The sequence below is a fragment of the Elaeis guineensis genome, chromosome 11 (assembly GCF_000442705.2).
Source record: "Elaeis guineensis isolate ETL-2024a chromosome 11, EG11, whole genome shotgun sequence".
In the NCBI taxonomy this organism is placed as follows: domain Eukaryota; kingdom Viridiplantae; phylum Streptophyta; class Magnoliopsida; order Arecales; family Arecaceae; genus Elaeis; species Elaeis guineensis.
This window is the reverse complement of record NC_026003.2, coordinates 114,117,003-114,138,527: the sequence shown is the minus strand read 5'-3', so window position 1 is coordinate 114,138,527 and position 21,525 is coordinate 114,117,003. Positions and strand designations below refer to the sequence as shown.

The 21,525-nt window shown below is 46.9% G+C and overlaps 1 protein-coding gene across 1 annotated transcript; it reads right to left on the bottom strand.

The window, feature by feature from the left end:
* Positions 1-18,067: 18,067 nt before the first annotated feature.
* Positions 18,068-20,274, bottom strand: LOC105054060 (cytochrome P450 84A1). Its single transcript, XM_010935454.4, has 2 exons — positions 19,251-20,274; positions 18,068-18,860 (listed from the first exon to the last, which is right to left on the bottom strand). Exons 1-2 carry the CDS (start codon positions 20,187-20,189, stop codon positions 18,228-18,230), a joined length of 1,572 nt encoding a protein of 523 aa, XP_010933756.1. The 5' UTR covers positions 20,190-20,274; the 3' UTR covers positions 18,068-18,227.
* Positions 20,275-21,525: the final 1,251 nt, after the last annotated feature.

Here is a 21,525-nt window from a genome sequence, read left to right as displayed (position 1 = left end):
GTTAATGTCTAGGAATAAATTTATAGAGCTAGCATGTAAGATTTGACTAAAATGCAGAGTAGGACAAAAATGCAGGGTAAAGTTCAGAGACATCAAAACAGTTTTTTTCTTTTTTTCCTTTGACTGTGCGCATTTGCACATCAATGCATATTTTTTTTTGGAAAACAAGAGACTGGTATCAAACCATAGCAGAACCATCATTTGCAACAGGAAGCATTGTTCATTTGTGAGACCACCTGCTAACATAGCACAAAAATCTTAACGTGACAGAAGTTACATCTGGCACGTTCACTGCATAAATTTTCTTAATTAAGACATGTCTCACTAAAGCGTTCCCTGATGGATTTAATCCATGGGTTTCTCTAAGGTGAACGGTACCAGGTGTGAGTGAATCGCTCGATTCTGTTAGAACTTGTTACGATTGGGGCAAAAAGTCCGCAAGCACCGTAAGAATCCTTAGTCTTTCTGAAGCAGATCGACTCAGTAGCAGCCCAAGCCCCAGTTTAACGTGCCAATATGGGATGGGGGCTCTGTAAGAATAGTTGATGGTGCTGGTTTAGGTTGCATATTCCCGTATGTCTGATATCTTTCTACATTTTTTTCCACTACCTTGGAAAGAGGGCAAGGGATAGCTTCATCTAAATTGCGGCCGTGCCACTGGGGATGATGCACACCCTGTATATGTTGGTAGCTTAAAACTAGGATCTCAATATTTACGAGGGTTTGTTTGAATGGTTGGATCCAAAATTTTATGAGATTCGTAGTCCAACTATCAAAAATATTGGATTATAAGTTGGTTAGATCTATATTTTTAAGCATCCAGGGTCATTTTTTAAGTGGACAGATCCAAATCTTACGGGTAGACAAAATCACTTTAATAAGATCATTTTTTGCTTCCTATATGATTTGGGTCAGTCCATTTAAAAAATGGTCCTAAATGTTTAAAAATATAGATTTAGTCAATTTATAATTCAATATTTTTAATGGTTGAATCATGTGAATTCTATAAAATTTTGAGTTAAAAATCTGAATAAGCTCTAAGTCAAATAATTTTTAAAGAGACCACTTCGATGCTCTCAACTTGCTAAATGAGATGTCTACTTCTTCCATCTGCCCAAGCCTTCCAGGTGCCTTGTGCATGTAGGCTGCTTATTTTTATGCCTTACATAGTGGTAAGAGAAAGTCTTTGTACACCACATGTGGTGCTATAAAATTTATATGGAGCACACGATCTAATTACATTAAAGCATGTAACATACTTAACGATAGAACAAATATTTAATACCATCTATTTTTTTTTAAATTTTTAGTGACGAAAATATCTTTTCTTCCATAAAATAAAGAAGGAACAATATTATTTCATGATATCTTGTATGATTTTTCGTAAATATATGACGTCCTGAATTATATATATGACTTTCATGTATATTGATGACATTCTGAACAATATATATGGCTTTCTGATACTTTATATAATTTTTTATGAATATATATGACATCCTAAATAATATATATAACTTTCTCTGAATATATCTGACATCCTGAACAATATATATGACTTCGTAATGTCTTATATAATTTTCTGTGAATATATATGGCATTCTGAACAATATATATGATTTTGTATGAATATATATGACATCTCGAATAACATATATGGCTTCCTAATGTCTTATATGACTTTCTGTCAATATATATAACATCTTAAATAATATATACAACTTCCTGTGAATATATATTACATGCTAAATAATATATATGACTTTCTATACATATATATGATATACTGAATAATATATATGGCTTTCTGATGCCTTATGTGATATATATTCACAGGAAATCATATAAGGCATTAAGAAGTCATATATATTAATTCGAATGTCATATATATTCATGGAAAATCATATATATTGTTTAGAATGTCATATATATTTATAGGAAGACATATAAGATGTTAGGAAGTCATATATATTATTTAGGATGTCATATATATTCATAGGAAGTCATATATATTGTTTAGAATGTCATATATATTCATAGATAGTCATATAAGGCATTAGGAAGCTATACATATTGTTCAGGATGTCATATATATTGTTCAGAATATCTTTAAGAGATAGGAAATGATATATATCGTTCAGGACGTCATATATATTTATAGGAAGTCATACAAAACATCTGAAAATAATAATACTATTCTTTCTTTCTTATACAGAGAGAATGGTGTTTTTGTCACTAAAAATTAGAGGAGAAAAAAATAATATTAAATATTTATTTTATTTAAATATATTATTTATTTTAATATTATTACTCATGATGATGATGATAATCAGGAGCAAAGATAAAAACACAAAAACACGCCCACTTGCCGGTCCCGTGTAAAAATCGAGTGCGCATTATGACTTGAGACGTTACGGTGCGGGATGTGGGCGGCTTGCGAGAGGTAATTTTACTTGGATAGGCTATGTGGAATTGTAGTATTAAATTGTCCGAGGGGCATTAGGCATACTTGCTTCTAGAAAACATGTGGATCTAGAGTCCCAATCATCGTGGAATTTTTTTGAGCACTTCACGAGATGTCACGAGAGAAAAGTACACGCGAAATTAGGGTCGTTCGTAGAGTTAGAATATTCAAAGCCCGACAAAACGTGAAGCCGCAAAATATTCCACCCATTCAAACTGATAAGGATTGGATGCTTGAAAGTTTGAACCACCAATTCCTACTTTTTATTATTAAAAAAATCATTCTCCTCGAATGCATCAATTCCTGATTGGGTAGGACGGCGACCACAGTTCGATTAAGATCGCCTCCGGATTTGGATTGTACTTTTCGTTCGAAAGAATGATTAATCTTCTATCGCGACGGCAACCGTTGGATCGTGCTTTGTCTAAATGTAAAGCACTCTAATTTTGCTATCCGTACAGGTCTCGAAGTACATAAATAACAGAATGCATCCACATTAGTGAGGATTCTTCTCTCTCCAGGCTTTCAAGAGAGAAGCTCCGGGGTAATTTTTTTTCTAGCTTTAAATTTTCAAACTTCCAGAATCCTTCTGATGAATTTCTTCTTCTGGTGGTATATATTACTTCGAAGCTTATAATCTCGTATGGTGTATGAAATATAATTTTTTTATATAAAATTAATTTAATTTTTTAAAATTATTATTATTATTATTTAATAAATATGAAAATAAAATTAATGGTACAAAATGATGTTCACCATATGAACATATTAATCTTAATTATCATTATAAAAAATTATATTATAAATAATTTTTTTTATCCAAATGATGTATTTTTGAACTGATGCAAAAGATAAAAACGTCATTCGAAATGATATTTTTTGCTTGAGAAAATATCATTCCAAATAATATTTTTTGGCCGAATCAATCACCCCTCCGCAGCATACGTGGAACTCAAAAAAAAAAGAAAAAAATGATTTGAAAGCACCATTGCAAAGAGCGCTTTCAAAAGCGTCGTTACACCAATGTCTGCCCATCCGACTTTTGTCTCTCACCGAAAGAAGAGCTTTTGGAAATGAATGTTTGGTTTAATGATGCTTTTGAAAGCGCCATTTACAATGGCCCTTTCAAATCATTTTTTTTTTTGGTTTCACGTAGGCTACGGAGAGGTGGCTGATTGGGTCAAAAAAAATACTATTTAAAATAGTATTTCAAGCAGAAAATACTATTTCAAATGATGTTTTTACCTTTTGCATTACTTTGATAAATAATTTCAAAGATGCATCATTTGGATAAAAAATTTTTTTATTTACATTATTTATGTAAAGTACTCTATAAGTGAGGATTCTTCTCTCTCCAAGCTTTCAAGAGAGAAAAGCTTCGGAGAAATTTTTTTTCTAGCTTTAACTTTTCAAGCTTTGAGGACTCTTCTAATGAATCTCTTCTTTCGATAGCATATATTACTTTGTAGCTTATAACCTCCTATGATGTATGGGATATAATTTTTTTATATAAAATTAATTTAAAATTTTAAAATATTTCATTATTAACATTTAATGAACATGAAAATAAAGATAATGGTACAAAATGATATTCATCATATGAGCACATTAATCTTAATTAATTATCATTATAAAATATCATAATATATTTATCTATCGCCCTACCAAATTTGGTAAGTTCAAATCTTTTCTAGTCCAATATTAACATTTTTTAATTCTGATTTCCCACCTATTAATGTTGGTTTTAAAAGAAAAAAATCATGATAATCGATAATAATAAGTAGCAGTAAATAATAACGCTTTTCTAAAGGCATATATATTTACGCTCCCTTGAACTTTTCTCCATCCAAAAAAAATTTTACATGCAATTAAATACAGTATACTTGTATGGCAAATATCTATGCTATTTGTGGTAGATGAAAAGATTTAGCCCATTTTCTTTCTTAGGGAGGCAAAAATATTTGTATTATTTATGACTTTAACATTAATGGAATAGTATTTAAGCTAGCCTTACTTTCCTTTCCATTCTATATTCCCTTATATAGAGTTGATAAATGAAGGATGCATTTGGTCACACTACATTAGGAAACTAAAAAAACAATGCATCATAATTTTATGAAAAACTATGATGAGAATAAGCATTTACTTTTTTAACAAAATCATAGCCTATACAGATGGCAAAAGGATTACATTGATGGCATAGTATTTAAGCTAGTATTATTTTCTTTTCTATTCTATAATCCCATATATAAAGGTAATAAATGAGAGGCTATAACATATTTAGTATGCTATCTTAGGAAATCAAAAGAAAAAATATTATGAAAATAAGCATTTACTTTTTTTCGAAAATAATTATTTGTATAGATAATAAAAGTATAGCCTATAGAGATGGCAAAAGGAAAGCTTGTCAGTACAAGGCCTCCATTTTAATATAAATATATTAGATGTTTACCATATCGATGCATTAATCTTAATTATAATTATAAGTTATCATAATATATTTATCCATAGCCCTACCAAATTTGATAAGTTCAAAACCTTTTCTAATCGAATATTAGCATTTTTTAATTCTAAGTCCTAACTTATTAATATTAGTTTTAAAAGGGAAAAATCATGATATTTAATGCTATTAAGTAATAGTAAATAATAATGCTTTGCTAAAGGCATATATACATGCTCCCTTGAATTTTTTTCCATCCAAAAAAAATTTTACATATAATTAAATGCTATGTATATGCACAATAGATGTCTATGTATATATGTGGTAAATAGAAAGATTTGGCCTACTTTCATTCCTAGAGAGTTCTAATGATATCGGCGTTTAGTTATAGTAAAAATATTTATGCTATTTATGATTTTGATATTAATAGGATAGTATTTAAGATGACCTTACTTTCTTCCTATTCTATATTTCCTTATATAAAGCTAATAAATGAGGGGTTCACACTATATTAGAAAACTAAAAGAGAAACTACCATGATAATTCTATGAAAAGCTATCTCTTTTTGAAAATAATTACCTAAGCATAGCCTATACAGACGATAAGAATTATATTAATGGAATAGTATTTAAGTAGGCATTACTTTCCTTTTTATTCTATATTTTTCTATATAGAGCTAATAAATGAGAGGTTATAATGTATTTAGTCGTGCTATCTTAGAAAACCAAAAAAAAAATTGCCATAAGAATAAGCATTTATTTTTTTTCAAAAATAATTATCTGTATGGCAAAAGCATAATCTGTATAGTTGGCAAAAAAAAAAAAAAAAAAAGCTTACCAACACAAAGTTTCCATTTTAACATAGATATATTAGATGCCATGAGAATAATTACTTACTTTTTAAAAAAAAATAATTAACCTAAGTATAGTCTATACAAATGACCAAAAGATCAAACTAATGGAATAATATTAAAGCATGCATTACTTGGCATTACTTTCCTTCTTATTCTATATTCCCTGAGTCTAATGAGAGGCTTTAATGTATTTAGTTAAACTATTTGAGGAAACCAAAAAAAAAGCTATTATGAGAATAAACACTTATTTTTTTTGAAAAAAATTATCTATAAGCATAGTGTTGCGGCCAATCTCCTCGTCGCCTGATCGTCGGGAACGAGCGCCTGCAAAAGAAAGTCCACACTGACCGGAGGTGGCTCCGGCGGGGATCCTCCGACGGTCAAGTCAGAGAGGAGACTAGGCAACAATGAGAAGAAAACAAAAAGCTCAACGAGAGAGGGAAAGAGAGAGAGAGAGGGAGCAAGCTCAAAAGTTTTCGAAAAGATCTCTAGCACTGTTGCCTTCCCCGATATATATAGTGGAGCATGGTATGGCGCCGTCATTAATGATGCGGACAATTGAAGAATTGTCAACTCACTGAAGACTGTCAGAGTCGCCGTAAATGTGTCAAATCATCGTGGGGCTGTCAAATCGCTAGGGTTGACCCATATCTTAGGTGGGATAATGCCCCTAGGCGGCAGTGCCGCATGCTGTTGTCAGGACTGACAGTCTCTGACAGTAGTACGGCGATTGGAGGAGCCGGCCGACCGTAGGTCGGTGGCCAGTTGAGGGGCGTCGGGTGAAAACTTGGGCCCTTCCGTCAGTCAGTCAGGCACGTTGCAGGAGTCGGGCATTGAACTCCATAGTGCAGTTGGTTGGAGAGCGAAAAAGGTCTGTCCGACCGACATATCCTCGGTCGGTCGATAGCCGTCGATCGGTCGGTGATGGCACCCGTCGGTCGGTCGGTAATGGTACCCGTCGGTCGGTCGGTAACGATACCCGTCGGTCGGTCGGTCGGTGAAGTCGGGCGTCGGACAGGTAGGCCCGATGATGAGTCGGCATGAGTGAGGTCGGTCGGTATTCCCCAACAGTTGCCCCCCTCCACTCCTGAGTCGGATGGTGCACTGGCCAATGTCTTTGTTTGGACAGCAGCGTCGGATGAAAGGAGTGGATCCCTAGCATATCGAGTTCCGACCGTCCCGTGGGCAGATACGACGGCCGTACCGTAGGATGACATGATGACAGGCGCCTCATGAATGCCGGGCGATTCACTGGTGTCAGACGTTCTGTCGGTGTCAGATGTCCTGTCGGTGTCAGATGTCCCGTCGGTGTCAGACGTCCTGTCGGCGTCAGACGTCCTGTCGGTGTTATGTGTCCCGTCCCGTCGGTGCCAGACGTCTCATCCCATCGGGAAGGGAAATCGTCGTTCCCGCCGCCCTTTCGGGGATACGAAACGTCACGGCCTCTGTGCCACGTGGCATGTGGCCATTGGGACGGGTCCGTTGGGGCGGATGGAGGTGACGTGATCCGATCTGAGGATGGGTGCGTCGAACCGTCGGGCCGACGGACAGCCCGGATGACGCCACGTGACGCGATCTGGGAGTTCCTCGTTGGTCGTGCCTTTATCTCGACCGTCGGGGGTTACTATATATACAAGGTCGCCCATATCCAGATTTTTTATCCCCCTCACTTTGCTGTCGAGACTCTGCCCGCGTGGTCCCCTGTTCCAGGTACTCCGCTTTCCTCCTTCTTGGGAGTTCTCTCTTCTCCTTCTGGGGGCCATCACCGTTTTCACCGTCTTCTCCCTTGCCTTCTCGCAATCTGTTCCTTCCTCTTTTTTTCCTGTCTCTTGTTTTAATCCATGGCTAGAACATCCCCACGAGGAGGTCGATCGGGAGAGCCGACTGACGACCCTCGATCGACCCCGGAGGTGGAGGCCTCTTCACTTTCGGGGTCGAACGTCGATCGACTCCGGGAGCAATATTGCATCTCGGGGCAGTTTCGGCTGTTCGCCCCTGGTGCCGATGGTCGGGTTAATAGTCCGCCTGAGGGCCAAGTGGCCTTCTACGTTGAGGACCTCCGGGCCGGCCTTCGCTTCCCGGTCCCAGAGTTCGTCCGAAACGTGCTTGACTATTACGGACTATGCCCGACGCAACTCGCGCCGAACTCAGATCGGCTAATAGTCAGTTTTGCTTTGTTGTGTCAGCTTTTGCCGACTGAACCTCGAATTTTCCTCTTTCGAGCCTTCTTTGTCCTCCGACCCTACCCTAAAGCCCGAGGGTGGTGGTACTTCAACCCTCGGAAGGGGCTTTCTTTCATCACTGGTCTTCCGTCGTCCATTCACGGGTGGAAGAACCAGTTCTTTTTCGCATCTTCTTCTGCTGCATGGGGGTTCCCTGCCCGTTGGGGGAATCTCCGAACCGAACTGAACGAGAACAGTCGGGTGGAAGCCGAAGATCGGTAAGACTTCCACCGGCTGAAAGATATCTCAGTGCCGAAGCAGAGGGAGCTCGTCACTGAGCAGGCACTATACGACGCCGGCCTCAGCCCGATCCCTCGCTTAGGTCGGTTTTTCATTTTTCTTCTTCTTTTTCTTCTTTTTGTCTTTTCTTTATGGTGCTGACCATCTGTCGTCGTTTGCAGATATACCACCGAGGTCAAGACTGACGGCGGCCGACGTACGCCAGTACGCCGTTCGGAAGAGGCCGGCGCAAGGGGCCAGGCTGTCGCGGCCTCCCAAGAGGCCCCAAGTAGCTCCGTCGAGCGAGCCGACTGGGTCGGAGGCGGAGCCCGTAATCGCGCTGTCGGCACCGACAGTGCTCGTCGAAGTTCCGTCCAAAGGACTGTCGGGCGAGGACGCAGCCTCGCCCGAGAGAAGGGCTGCCGATGAATCGGTAGACGGCACGTCGGCTGTTCAGCCGGTGGAGGAGGATCGGGAGGAGGCACACGAGCCCGAGCAACCTGCGCCCGCTGCTGCCGCACCCTCGGTCGATACTCGGTCGGGCTCAAGCCTGCCGTCCTTCTCCGACGTCAGGGCCTGGATGTCCGACCGAGAGAAGGCCCCCATGGCGTCGGGTGACGAAGGAAGGATGGCCGGTGGTGGAGGGTCGACCGACTTCTCACTCCCTGAAGGCACGTCGGGCCTGGCCAACCATGACTTGGCCAGGAGGCTGTGCTAGGCGCTCTTTCTTCCCGCCGACATCGAGGCGATGAAGAACCAACGTGTCTCCGACATGCTGTCTTCATTCTACTCGATGATGATCCGGATAAGTTTCTTTCTTCTTCGTTTTCAATGTAGTTTTCGTAAGTTCGGTCCCTTAACGGTCGGTTTTGTTTTGTGCAGCTGGTCTACAACATATCTGAGCTAGAGGCCGGATATCGAAAGTTCGGTGATATGCGCGCGGCCTGGAGAGACAAGGTTGCGGCCGTTGAAGCTGACAAGATCATTCTGGTCGACCAGCTGCAACAGTCGGTCGATCGGGAGGGCCGACTTGAGAGGGAGGTCATCCGACTCACGGAGGAGGTCTCCCGACTCACGGGCGCCTTGACGACATCGGAGTCGGAGCTACAGTCGACCCGGGATGACACGAAGAAGAAGTCCTGGACCGTCTGTCGGCTTCGGCACGAGCGGGACAGCTTCGCCAAGGAGTTGAAGGATGAACGCAAGCAGCTCCGAGTGAGCCTCGGGAACCTCGCTAAGGCCGAAGAAGGTCTATCCATCGCCCAGGCCGACGCAGACATCGCGAAGGCAGAAGCGGAGTCGGCGAAGGAGGTCATGGGTCGGGCTATTGAAGACTTCCGTGACTCGGAAGAGTACCGGGAAGAGCTTCTGGAGAGCGGCTTCCTTTCGTACCGGATGGGGTACGAGGATGCTCGAAAAGCCATACAACACCTGTACCCGGAGCTTGATCTCAGCAGCGTTGTTCTGTCGGAGTCGGAGGCCCCAGCTGCGGAGGAGACGGCCGACCCAGCATCGGAAGGCCTCACCACCAGGGTGGAAGCCGAAGAACACTCAGAGCAAGCCCCCGAAGATCAAGCGGCCCCGACTGCTGAAGCCAGAGCGGGTTCGCCGACCATCCCCGGCCGTCATCCAGTGGAGGAGGCCGACTCTGAGGACTAGTCGGTTTTTTCCTTTTCTTTTTGCTTCATCTTATAATACTTGTAGTCGGGCTCCAGCCCAGTTTGTAAACTTGTCTTGATCTTTAATAAAATCAAAGTCAAAGTTTTTGGACTTGAACCTTTTCTTTCCGCATGTCTTTCTTTTTTCCTGTGTTGTGGAATGCGTTTGAACACATAAGTCGCCAGTCTGATAGATCAGTTAGGACGTTCGGTAATGCGTGCCGCCACGAAGGCAGAGCTAGTCCCGACTTTACATCGGTCTTCCGACGGTTGAGGGCTTAAGTCGGGCATCCTTCGCCCGGTTGTGAGTCGGGCGTATTTGTCGAGTCGAAAGCCGACCGACCGTCGGATAAGACTTGGCAGTCGGATCTCTTTCGACGCATTTCATCGGACGTCATCCGGCGTGTTTAGTCGAGAGTCATCCGGCGCGTTTAGTCGGGGAAGCGATGATAAGTCGGATCCCGATACCCTTATGTCGGGTACTCACGCTGCGCCGCGTGATAGACGGTGGTAAGCCGAATATCTTTCGACCGACGTAGCTTGGTCGGTGAGTCATGAATGCGACAGTGGTCGCGTCATATGATAGACGGTGGCAAGCCGAATATCCTTCGACCGGTCGTAGCTCGGTCGGCAAGTCGTGACGGCGGTCGCGCAGGCGTTTTGCCTTTCTTTGGTCAGGGCTCAGTCTGCGAATTAGCCGACCGTTTGGCCCGAAACTTCGACCGTAGAAGGAGTGTTAACTCCCGTTGTCATGGATGGTTCAGCCCTTGTGAGCGTCCGATACATCATCGGCGATCGGGCCGTAAGTCCCATGTGGACATTAAGTTCGAGTCGGGACGTCGGGACTCGTCCTTCTTGACGAGCGCCAATCATCAGTCGAAGAGTTAAGACTCCAAAATTTGAAACTGGATATGTATTCCGAATGAAAACGTACAAAGTTCATTGGTGATACAACTTCAGGTTGTCGGCATTCCAGGTCCGGGGAATGGGTTTTCCGTCCAGAGTTTTCAGTCGGTAAGCCCTTGGCCCATAGGTGTCCGCTACCACGTAGGGCCCTTCCCAATTTGGAGCTAGCTTCCCTTAGTCTAGGGGCTTCGAGACTTCTGCCTTTCTCAGGACTAGGTCCCCAGGCCTGAAGAGCTTTGGTCTGACCTTGATGTCATAATATCGGGCTACTCTCTGTCGGTATGAAGCCATGCGAAGTTGAGCCTCGTTCCAAAGTTCGGAGAGGAGGTCTAAGTCGGCTCTCCGACAATCAGAGTTGTTCGGCTCTCGATACTGTTCGACCCTAGTTGATGGCAGTCCGATCTCGAGTGGTATCATTGCATTCGTCCCATAGGCCAAACTGAAAGGCGACTCCCTGGTCGGAACGCGGGGGGTCATTCGGTAAGCCCACAGGACGGAGTTCAACTCGTCGACCCAGAGGCCTTTGGCTTCATTCAGTCGGATTTTGAGCCCGTGTAGTATGGTCCGGTTGGTCACCTCGACTTCGCCATTGGACTGTGGGTGCTCGACTGAAGTCAGTCGGTGCGTGATGTGAAATCTCGCGCAGAAGTCTCTGAAGTGCTGGTTGTCGAATTATCGTCCGTTGTCGGTGATAATGGTATGCGGCAATCCGAACCTGAAGATGATGGACTTCTGAACGAAGTCCTCCATCTTCCGCTCGATAATCTGCGCCAGGGGCTCGGCCTCCACCTACTTGGTGAAGTAGTCGATGGCGACGACTATGAACTTTCTTTGGCCCGATGCTGGAGGGAAAGGATCGAGAATGTCAACCCCCCACTGAGCGAAGGGCCATGGGGCGGCAATAGGAGTAATTTGGCTGGCTGGTCGGTGTTGTACGTTGGCGTACTTCTGGCATGGTTTGCACTTTTGGACCAGCTCAGCCGCATCCTTCCTCATGATGGGCCAGTAGTAACTCTGCCGCAGGACCTTGTAGGTCAAGGATTTACCCCCCAAGTGACTCCCGCAGATCCCTTCGTGCACTTCTCTGAGTGCGTAATCTACGTCGGTCGGTCCCAAGCACTTGAGCAAGGGAAGGGAGAACGACCTTTTGTAGAGTCGACCATCCATGATCACATATTGGGAGGCCGACCATCGGAGCCGCCTGGCCCCCGTGGGATCTTCAGGGCTGGTCCCGTCGGTCAGGTACCGAACAATCGGATCCATCCAGCTTGGTTCGACCGTCAGTTGTAGCACCTCCTCGACCTTGTCGATGCTCGGCTGCTCGAGGTTCTCCACGAACATCCGGCCCAAAGAGTCGAAAGCTGAAGTTGCCAGCCGGGAGAGTGCGTCGGCCCGGGCGTTCTCCGTCCTGGGGATATGAGAAATTTCGAAATATCCGAGGCGCGTCACGAGATCCTTCACTTTCTGAAGATATTTTGCCATAGTTGGATCTCGTGCCTCGAATTCGCCTTTGACCTGCCCCACGATTAGCTGAGAATCGGAGAATACCTGGAGGCTGTCGATCCCAAGTTCCCTTGCCATCCTCAAGCTGGCGAGGAGCGCTTCGTACTCGGCTTGGTTATTGGAGGCTTTGAAGTCGAAACAGAGGACGTACTCGGTGACTACCCCATCCGAGTTGGTGAGCAGGAACCCAGCCCCGCTCCCCTGAGCGTTTGAAGCTCCGTCGATGTGCAGTACCCAGGTAGAGACCGGGTCAGGCTCGGAGACCGCGGCTCGTCCGGGGTCCGCACCTTCCGACCCTTGGTCGGCCGTCGGGCATTCTGCGATGAAGTCGGCCAGGACCTGGGCCTTTAAGGTAGGTCACGGTCGGTACTGTATGTCGAACTCGCTGAGCTTCATCGCCCATTTCGTCAGTCGTCCCGATGTGTCGGGTCGGCGCAATATCGTCCTTAGGGGCTGGTTGGTGAGAACCACAATGGCGTGCGCTTGGAAGTATGGGCGGAGTCGTTGTGCGGAGACGGTCAGAGCGAAAATCATCTTTTCTGTCTCCGAATATCGAGCTTCAGCGTCGTGGAGCACTTTGCTGATATAGTAGATAGGTTGATGAGTTCGGCTCTCGTTTTCTCGGACGAGCACCGAACTGACCGCCTCGGGGAAATTGGCCAAATAAAGATACAACGTCTCTCCGACTTTCGGCTTCACAAGCAGCGGCGGGGAAGCCAAGAATTCCTTCAAGTCCTCGAAGGCCCGCTGGCACTCGTCCGACCAAGAGAAGCCCTTCGCCTGCCTCAAAGTCTTGAAGAACGGGAGGCACCTTTCAGCCGATCGAGAGATGAACCGACTGAGAGCGATGATTTTTTCATTCAACTGCTGGACCTCTTTCTTGGTGTTCGGGTGGCGCACGTCGATGATGGCCTTGATCTTCTCGGGGTTGGCCTCGATTCTCCGTTGCGAGACGAGGAATCCGAGGAACTTCTCCGAGGTCACTCCGAAGGTGCACTTAGTCGGGTTCAGCTTCATCTAGTGTCGTCGTAGAGTGCGGATGGTTTCTTCGAGATCTCGGACATGATCTGGAATCTGCGCACTCTTCACCAGCATGTCGTCGATATATACTTCCATGTTGCGCCCGATCTGGTCTTTAAAGACCTTGTTGACAAGTCGTTGGTAGGTGATGCCGGCATTCTTCAGCCCGAAGGGCATTACTAGGTAGCAGTAGAGGCCCTTGGGGGTCACGAAGGCAGTGTGCTCCTCGTCTTCAGGCGCCATCTGAATCTGGTTGTATCCGGCGAAGGCGTCCATGAAGCTGAGCAGTCAAAATCCGGACGTCGCATCTACCAGTTAGTCGATCCTTGAAAGTGGAAAGCTGTCCTTCGGACAGGCCCGATTCAAGTCGGTGTAGTCGATGCAAATCCTCCACTTCCCGTTGGCTTTCTTCACCATGACCACATTGGCGAGCCAATCGGGATATGTAGTCTCTCTGATGAAGCCCGCCTCGAGTAGCTTATTCACTTCTTCGTCGATGGCCTTCTGTCTCTCAGGAGCAAAAGACCTTTTCTTCTGCCTCACCGGCCTCATCGTTGGGTCAATGTTGAATCGGTGCGTTATTGTTTCCGGGGGGATGCCCGACATATCTGCTGCCGACCAAGTAAATATGTCGGCATTGGCCTTCAGTAGCTCCGCCAACTGTCGTCGTTCTGGGTCGGGTAGTTGAGACCCGACCCAGACCTTTCGGTCGGGACTCTCCGCTATCGAGATTGGAACGAGTTGTTCGGCAGGTGAACCCCGTTCTTTCTCCTTCCGTTCGTCTAGTTTGTCGATCGTCAGGGAGCCCTTCAGCCCATCGCTTTGGGCGGAGATCTGGAAGCATTGGCGAGCGAGCTGTTGGTCTCCGCGCATCTCTCTGACTCCGTTTTTGGTCGGAAACCGAACCAAAAGATGGTACGTTGAGACGATCGCTTTAAGGGCGTTTAGTCCGGGTCTTCCAAGTATGGCGTTGTAGGCCGAAGACACTTGGACGACCGTAAAAGTCAAATGGACCGTGCTTTGTCGTGGTTCGGTGCCGACCGTCACGGGCAGAGTGACTTCTCCTTCCATCGTGACAGCATCCCCGACGAAGCCTATCAAGGGCGTAGAGACCCTCTTGAGTCGGTCGGTTGATAGTCGCATCCGGGAGAAAGTCGAGTAAAACAAAACATTCGTTGAACTTCCATTATCTACAAAAAAAATTTTTACATCATAGTTCGCTATTGTTGCCGAGACAACAACAACATCATCGTGGGGAGTTTGGATGCCCCGAACATCTTCTTCCGTAAAGGTAATTACGTCGTCCGGACGCAGCTTCTTCGTCGGCTCTCCTCCAGCAGACGTCTCCGGGCCCAGTCATTTGAAAATCATATTGATGACCCCGGCCGTTGGCTGATTAGTCGTCGCTTCTTTAGTCGGCTGGGGTCGTCGGTCGGCGACAGGTTGAGTCGGCGGGTTCCTCCAAAATTTATCGAGATATCCCCGGCGGATGAGAGCTTCGATCTCATCCTTAAGTTGGACGCATTGCTCGGTATTGTGGCCGTGGCCCTGGTGGAATCGACAGTACTTCCGTCGGTACTTCCGTCGGTCGAGGCCTTTTGCCTTCAGAGGCGGAGGCCGTCGCAGGTACTCTTCCCCCTCGATCTCCATCAAAATCTGCGCACGGGGAGCAGAGAGAGGAGTGTAGGAGTCATACCTAGGGCGTGTCTGCCTTGGAGTCTGCCGTCGGGGTGACCTCTGGTTCCGTTGTGGGGGTGAGACCCGACCGTCGGTCGGGGGCCTGCTAGGTTCGGCGGGATCCCGACCCTTTCTTCGCTTCTCCTTTGGGCCCTTGAATTCGGTCAAGCGCCGGTCGGAGGCTCCTTCGTCCGCGCGTATGTACTTGTACGCGCGCTCCAATAGATCGGCATATATCCGGGGGAGGGTCTTGTCCAGGGAGTAAGTGAACCGGGATGCCCTTAGCCCCCGTTTCATGACCGAGATAGCCATGTCCTCGTTGAGGTCCCGAACCTCAAGCGTGGCTGCATTGAATTGCGTCACGAAATATCGGAGCGTCTCATTTTCTCCTTGTTTGTGGGAGAAAAGACTGTCCGACGTTCGCGGTGGCTTCCGGCTGGTGCTGAAGTGAGCCACGAAAGAGTGCTCGAGCTGTCCGAAGGAGTGGATACTTTTCGATCGAAGATCAGAGTACCAGGCCCTGGCAGCCTTGCGGAGCGTAACGGAAAAGCCGATGCAAAGGAGAGCATCGGTTGCCCCTTGGATTGTCATGAGAGCTTTGTAGCTCTCCAGGTGGTCGATTGGATCGGTGGAGCCGTCTAAGGCTCCACATGCGGCATCTTGAATCGACTGGGGATCGGTTCATCGAGGACGAGTCGGGAGAGAGGTTGGGCGGTCTGAAAGTCGACGTCATTCGAAGACTTCTGTCCGTCCACCTACAGCTGTGCGAGCCGACGGTCGATTTTCTCGAACCTGCGTTCGTAGTCGTCCGTCCGTCGGTGCTGGGAGACCCAGGAGTGGAGTCTCCGAAAGAGTCCGAGAGAGAGGCGGACGGCGTTCGTGGGCGCTTCTCCTTCCTTGCTCGTTCTAGCTGGGAGGGAGAATATCGTCGGGATCGATGGGCGTCGCGCCGCGGCCGCCCCTCCACCTCTCGGTAGGAGCGCTGTGGTAGGTGCTCCTGCGGAGGCGACGGAGACCGATGCGGGCGTCGGCGACTGCTCTTGGAGGGCATCGGACGCACCGCCGGTTGCCCGACCGGTGAAGGTGGCTGTCGGATCGGCCGTTGCTGAAGGCTCTTGACCGCGTTCGTCAGCACGGTCATTTGCCGCACGATCGCTGCGATTTGCGCCTCGGTGGTCACCGCGGGATGCGGAGAGATGGATTCCACCGTGGAGGGTGGAGGAGAGGCCTCTTCCCGGCGGATAGAGCGCCTCGCCGATCCGGTGACCCTCGATCGCTGAGCTCTTGTCTTTGTCATCTTGAATTCTGTGGGGGTTACAATCCCTGGTGCTGTCGATGAAGCACTAACTTGTCACTATGAGTGTTGCTCTGAACCCCTTACCTGGCGCGCCAATCTGTTGCGGCCAATCCCCTCGTCGCCTGGTCGCCGGGAACGAGCGCCTGCAAAAGAAAGTCCACACTGACCGGAGGTGGCTCCGGCGGGGACCCTCCGACGGTCAAGTCAGAGAGGAGATTAGACAACAGTGAGAAGAAAATAAGGAGCTCAACGAGAGAGGGAAAGAGAGAGAGAGAGAGGGAGCAAGCCCAAGAGTTTTAACTCGCACTAATAAGCAGTAGAGTCTCTTGTTTGTTTCCGGTATGGGACTTTCGGACTCGATGCCTCCGATGCCCATCTCACAACAGAGCCCCCTGGCAAGGGAGTCTACTGCGCAGGTAGGGGACGGGTTCCCACAAACAGTGCCAGGTGTCGAGATCTACTGCCCTTTAGTATGGAACCATCTCCTTCACCCAATCGTGAAGTATTGTTCGCTTTGGAACGAGGCCCAGGCCTTTGACCTGGTCAACACCCCACCCCTCACGATTTTGCCCCCAAAAGGCGCCTCACGTGGGAGAGGGAAAACTCGTACTAATAAGCAGTAGAGTCTCTTGCTTGTTTTCGGTATGGGACTTTCGGGCTCGGTGCCCCCGATGCCCATCCCACAACACATAGCTTGTACAAATGGCAAAAGTTGAGCTTGCCAACACAAAGCCTATATTTTAACGCAGATATATTAGATTCATATAAAGATAATGAAAATAAGTGCACACTATTTACTCCCGTCATGCCCTTAAGTCACTTCTCTTCAAGAATGGTCTTCAAGAAAAAAAATCTAGGGCCAGTTCTTCATCTCTCTCCTACATTACACTGTCATACGATGGGTAGATAATTTTTTGACTTATATTGATAGATTTAAATTGATGTCAGATTTGAACAGGAGAAAAGATTAGATCTAAATAAAGCGATGATCTACTTACTATATCCTGCCATTAAGATATCCATCACTGGATCATACAATGACGACTTCAGAGCTATGAGGCAGAAAAATTGAAACACTTTGAAATGTGTGCGAATACAATCCAACGGTTACCGTCGCAAAGGAAGATCAAACCATTCTTTCGCGTGAAAGGTACAACCCGGACCCGTAGCCTCCACGCCCAGGAAAAGCGGAGCCGTACAGAGACGGCCGCTACACCGTGAGGTCTTTACAAAGATGCCATCTGTTTGCAAATTACGAGTACTTGTCCTGCGATCTTTTTTCCTGGTATCCATCATGCTGTGCCACATCTCTTTCAGGGCACATCATAAGATTCGGGAATCTCAACGCCTCAAATTGTCTAAAAAGTAATTTAATGAGTTGGTGGAGTCTTGGAGCAATCCACTACATACCGATACCGGCTATTTGCAAATTGCAAGTACTCATCTTGCGATCTTTTTTCCTAGGTATCCATCATGCTGTGCCGCTTTCTCTTTTGGGGCATATCATAGGATTCGGGAATCTTAACGCCTCGAATTTGTTTATAATGTAATTTAATGGGTTGGTGGGAGTCTTGGAGCGCTCCACTTCATACGGACTAAAAATGAAAAATCTACAAAGGCAAAGGACTTAAAAAAAAGAATATATTACGGGGAAGGTTTTCGTTCCCCTTACTTACCTTTAAAAAAAAAAAAAAAAAACCAATCAACTCAATTTTTCAGAGAGAAATTATTATTCATCTGCCTTCTGATGTATACAATTGCACGTTTAAAATGCAACAGAAACAAATATCAAATAGCAGAAGTTCTCATAAAGTAACTTTGGTTTTGGAAAACTTTTTATTGCATGGGCAAATCATAGATGCACGGAACCCTTCAAGCCTCGTTTCCGTCCTCATATAGAAACACAAATCAAAGAAGAAGAAGAAGGAGGAGAAGAATATTGGAACATCCACCACCACCCACCATGAATCAGAACAGTGCACAATTGAGCCTTGGAGTCGGGACAGCGACAAGCCGGACCGCCCTCGGTGCGGTGAGCCCGAACACGTCACCCATGTCGAGCTCGCTCGGCTTCATCCCATCCGGCAGGGACCAGTTGAAGCAGTGCATGAGCTGCGCCACGGCCAGCTCGAGCGCATACAGGCCCAGCTGCATCCCCGGGCACGACCGCCGGCCCGAGCCGAAAGGGAGGAGCTCGAAGTAGTTCCCTCTGAAGTCGACCCCGGCACTGTCGCCGTCGGGGGTGAACCTCGACGGCCGGAAAGTCTCGGCATCCTTCCACGCCGACTTGTCACGGCCGATGGCCCAGACGTTGATCATGACTCTCGATTTCTTCGGGACGGCGTAGCCGGCGATCTCGCAATCCTCGGCGGTCTCGTGGAGGAGGAGGGGGATGGGAGGGTGGAGGCGGAGGGTCTCTTTGATGGCGCACTTGAGGTAGGAGAGCTTGTCGAGGTCGCTCTCGTGGACCTTGCGGTCGAGTCCCACCACGTCGGCCAGCTCTTGCTGCACCCGCTTTAGCTCTTCCGGCTTCCTCATTAGCTCCGCCAGGGCCCACTCGATCGCCGAGGCCACCGTCTCCGTGCCACCGAACATCACATCCTGCCCGATTAGGTGGTTTGGTTTTAGTGAATCAAGTCAATGTTTTGAAAGTTAGGAGTCAGAGAGAAATGAATGTTTAAAAGAAAATGATAAGAAAAAAGAAAAAGTACGTTTGAAAGAAAATTTAGAAAATGAGATGGAACGGGTTCCTTTGTTTCAAAGCTGGAGGGCAGTCATTACTCTACGGTAGCAAAGAACCGCATGGAGGAATTGTGCCCTGTGGTAAGGATAAGGCTGGCGAGAAAAAGGCACTATCATGCGTAACCGTTGGACTCTTGCTTCTGGGAAAAAATGGAGAACGGTAGAAGGACCAAAAGTCTGCACTTGACGTGCTAACCAGGTGCCGGGAGAAAATGGTTACAAGGAGACATTGGACGACTTTTAACGTACCATGATTATGGCCTTGATGTTATCCCTGGTGAGCTTCAGATATCCCTGGAGATCACCACCCGCCCCACCTTTGCCGGCTGGGGAGTCCCCAAGGAAGGCGAGCATGTCGTCGACCATGTCGGCATCCTCGGCGTCGGCCACCTTGGGGTTAGCCAGGTGCTCGTCGAGGATCTTGTCGATGAAGCGGTCGAGGGACCCCCGCGCCGCCTTGAGCCTCTTGTTGATGCCCTGCATGTCCATCCAGCTGAGCCAGGGGATGAAGTCACCGATGTTGAAGGCGCCGAAGAGCTTCGAGAACTCCTGGAGGATTCCGATGAACTCATCCTGGTCCTCATGGTTGTGGGTTCCAAAAGCGGCCCGGAAGATGATGTTCTTGGTGAGGTTGAAGACGAGCTCGCCCAGGTTGACGGGGGAGCCTCTCCGGTCGGAGGCGGCGCGGAGGGTGGTGTCGACCTCGTCGCGGACGGAGGCCCAGGACTCGGCGCGCTTGCGGCTGAACAGCTTCATGACGCAGAGCTTGCGCATCTGGCGCCAGAAGGGGCCGTAGTGGGCGAAGGCCATGTCGGCGCGGTCGTAGGTGAGGTAGGTGATGGCGATGGTGGCCGGGCGGTTGGAGAAGGCGTTGTCCTGCACCTGGAGGACCTGCCGGGCCACGTCGGGCGTCGACACGGCGAAGGCGTGGAGGTAGCCGAGGCGGAGGTGGCAGAGCCCGCCATACTTCTCGGCGAGCTTCGCGAGGCCGCGGTGGGTCAGCTGGTCCATCATCAGCATGTTGCCGATGATCGGCAGCGGCCTCGGCCCCGGCGGAAGAGGGAGCTTCCGCCGCCGCCGCAAAGAAAGTACAAAGAGGAGAGAGAAAGGTATGAGGAAGAACGTTATGAAGCGAGTGGTACTAGGATCTTGGAGGAAATCCATGGTTGCTCTTCCTTTGAGACGCATAAAGGGATAAGGGAGAGACAAAAGAAAGGGGCAAACTTCTGCCCTTACTTTTAGTAGGGTTTTCGCTCTTCCCTGAGGGACAAAGAGGATGTGGGAAGGCTATATATGTAGTCTTAGGAAACTAGTAAATAAGGGTGAAATTTGGAAGGTAAAAATATGGAGGAGTTCAAAATGGGAGGTAGGTAACGTGGTAGCTATATTTTATTTTTCGAAAGCTCCTTGATATTTTTCTTCTGAAGATATTTTTAATTAGTTTTCGATAAGGCTTTGAGGTAAGATATTACTTCAGTGGTTGGGGCGAGAGTGTTCAGGTAGAGGAGTAGAACGTAATCAAAGGGACGGTGCGAGAAGTTATGAAAAGGCCAGCTAGGGCCGGCGGTGTGTTCGAGAAAATGCCGTCTTCTTGTCCTTATTCGTCCTCACCTAACCCCCATTTGCTCTGTATCCGAACTCCATTTAGTTTTCCTGCAAGAATAATTATTATCAAAACTTCCACAATAGTACAGCGCTTAGACTCAACCTACATTCGACGCACGAGGAAACTTGACATGCCAATGTACCTTTTTTTCTTTTTTTGGAAGGAAACGAGCCAAGAGACTCTTTTGGATTTGAATCTAATATCAGACGCCGGTGCGCCTCACCCTGAGCTTGATCCTTCCACTTGGAGCCAACCCAGGTTCTGCCCACTTAGTTCTCTGCTAGCCAAATTACGTTTTTCAAGAGTCCAGCTCTTCTCACCCTACTTTCTTTTTTTTTTTTTTGAACCTGACCCAGTTTTAGTATATCATGTTAAAAAGGAAGCCATAACCCCAAGCAATCCCAGAACTCATTTCCTACCAAATTACCAAACTTGAAATAAGACATGACGTTGTCTTGTTTTTCTTTTCTTTTCTTTTCATTTCTTTTTTTTTTTTTTTTTTTTGTGATGAATACATGACGTTATTTTGTTAAGTAGGTGACTATCGACTTTGGCGGACCCTATCAGGTTTAAGGACACCTTCTACATGCTCTTCAATCATGTTACCGAGAGTAATCTCATAATAAAAGATGAATAATGAAAAAAAAATATCAATTTTAAATAAAAAAAACAAGTGGGTCCCCTGCCTCGCCAATCTGCTGGGCAGCATGCTTCAATGGCAGTGCGTCATTTATGAAGAGTAGAGACGCCTCTCCAAGAGTAAATCATCTTTATCCAAAAAAAAAAAAAAAAAAGGAGAGTAAATCATCCAATTAATTATCTCAGCGTGGTTCACGCGAAGTAATCCGATAGTGCGCACCCCATATATACTTTCGAATTTTATAGCCATCCTGGCATAGAGAGAGGTGCCACCGGTGA

Bases quoted from the DNA above. Each gene is read 5' to 3' on its own strand.
- LOC105054060 (XM_010935454.4), bottom strand. From the start codon at position 20,189: ATGCGTCTCAAAGGAAGAGCAACCATGGATTTCCTCCAAGATCCTAGT. The intron at 18,861-19,250 runs GTACGTTAAAAG...CTAATCGGGCAG, and splicing joins ACATCAAGGCCATAATCATG to GATGTGATGTTCGGTGGCAC.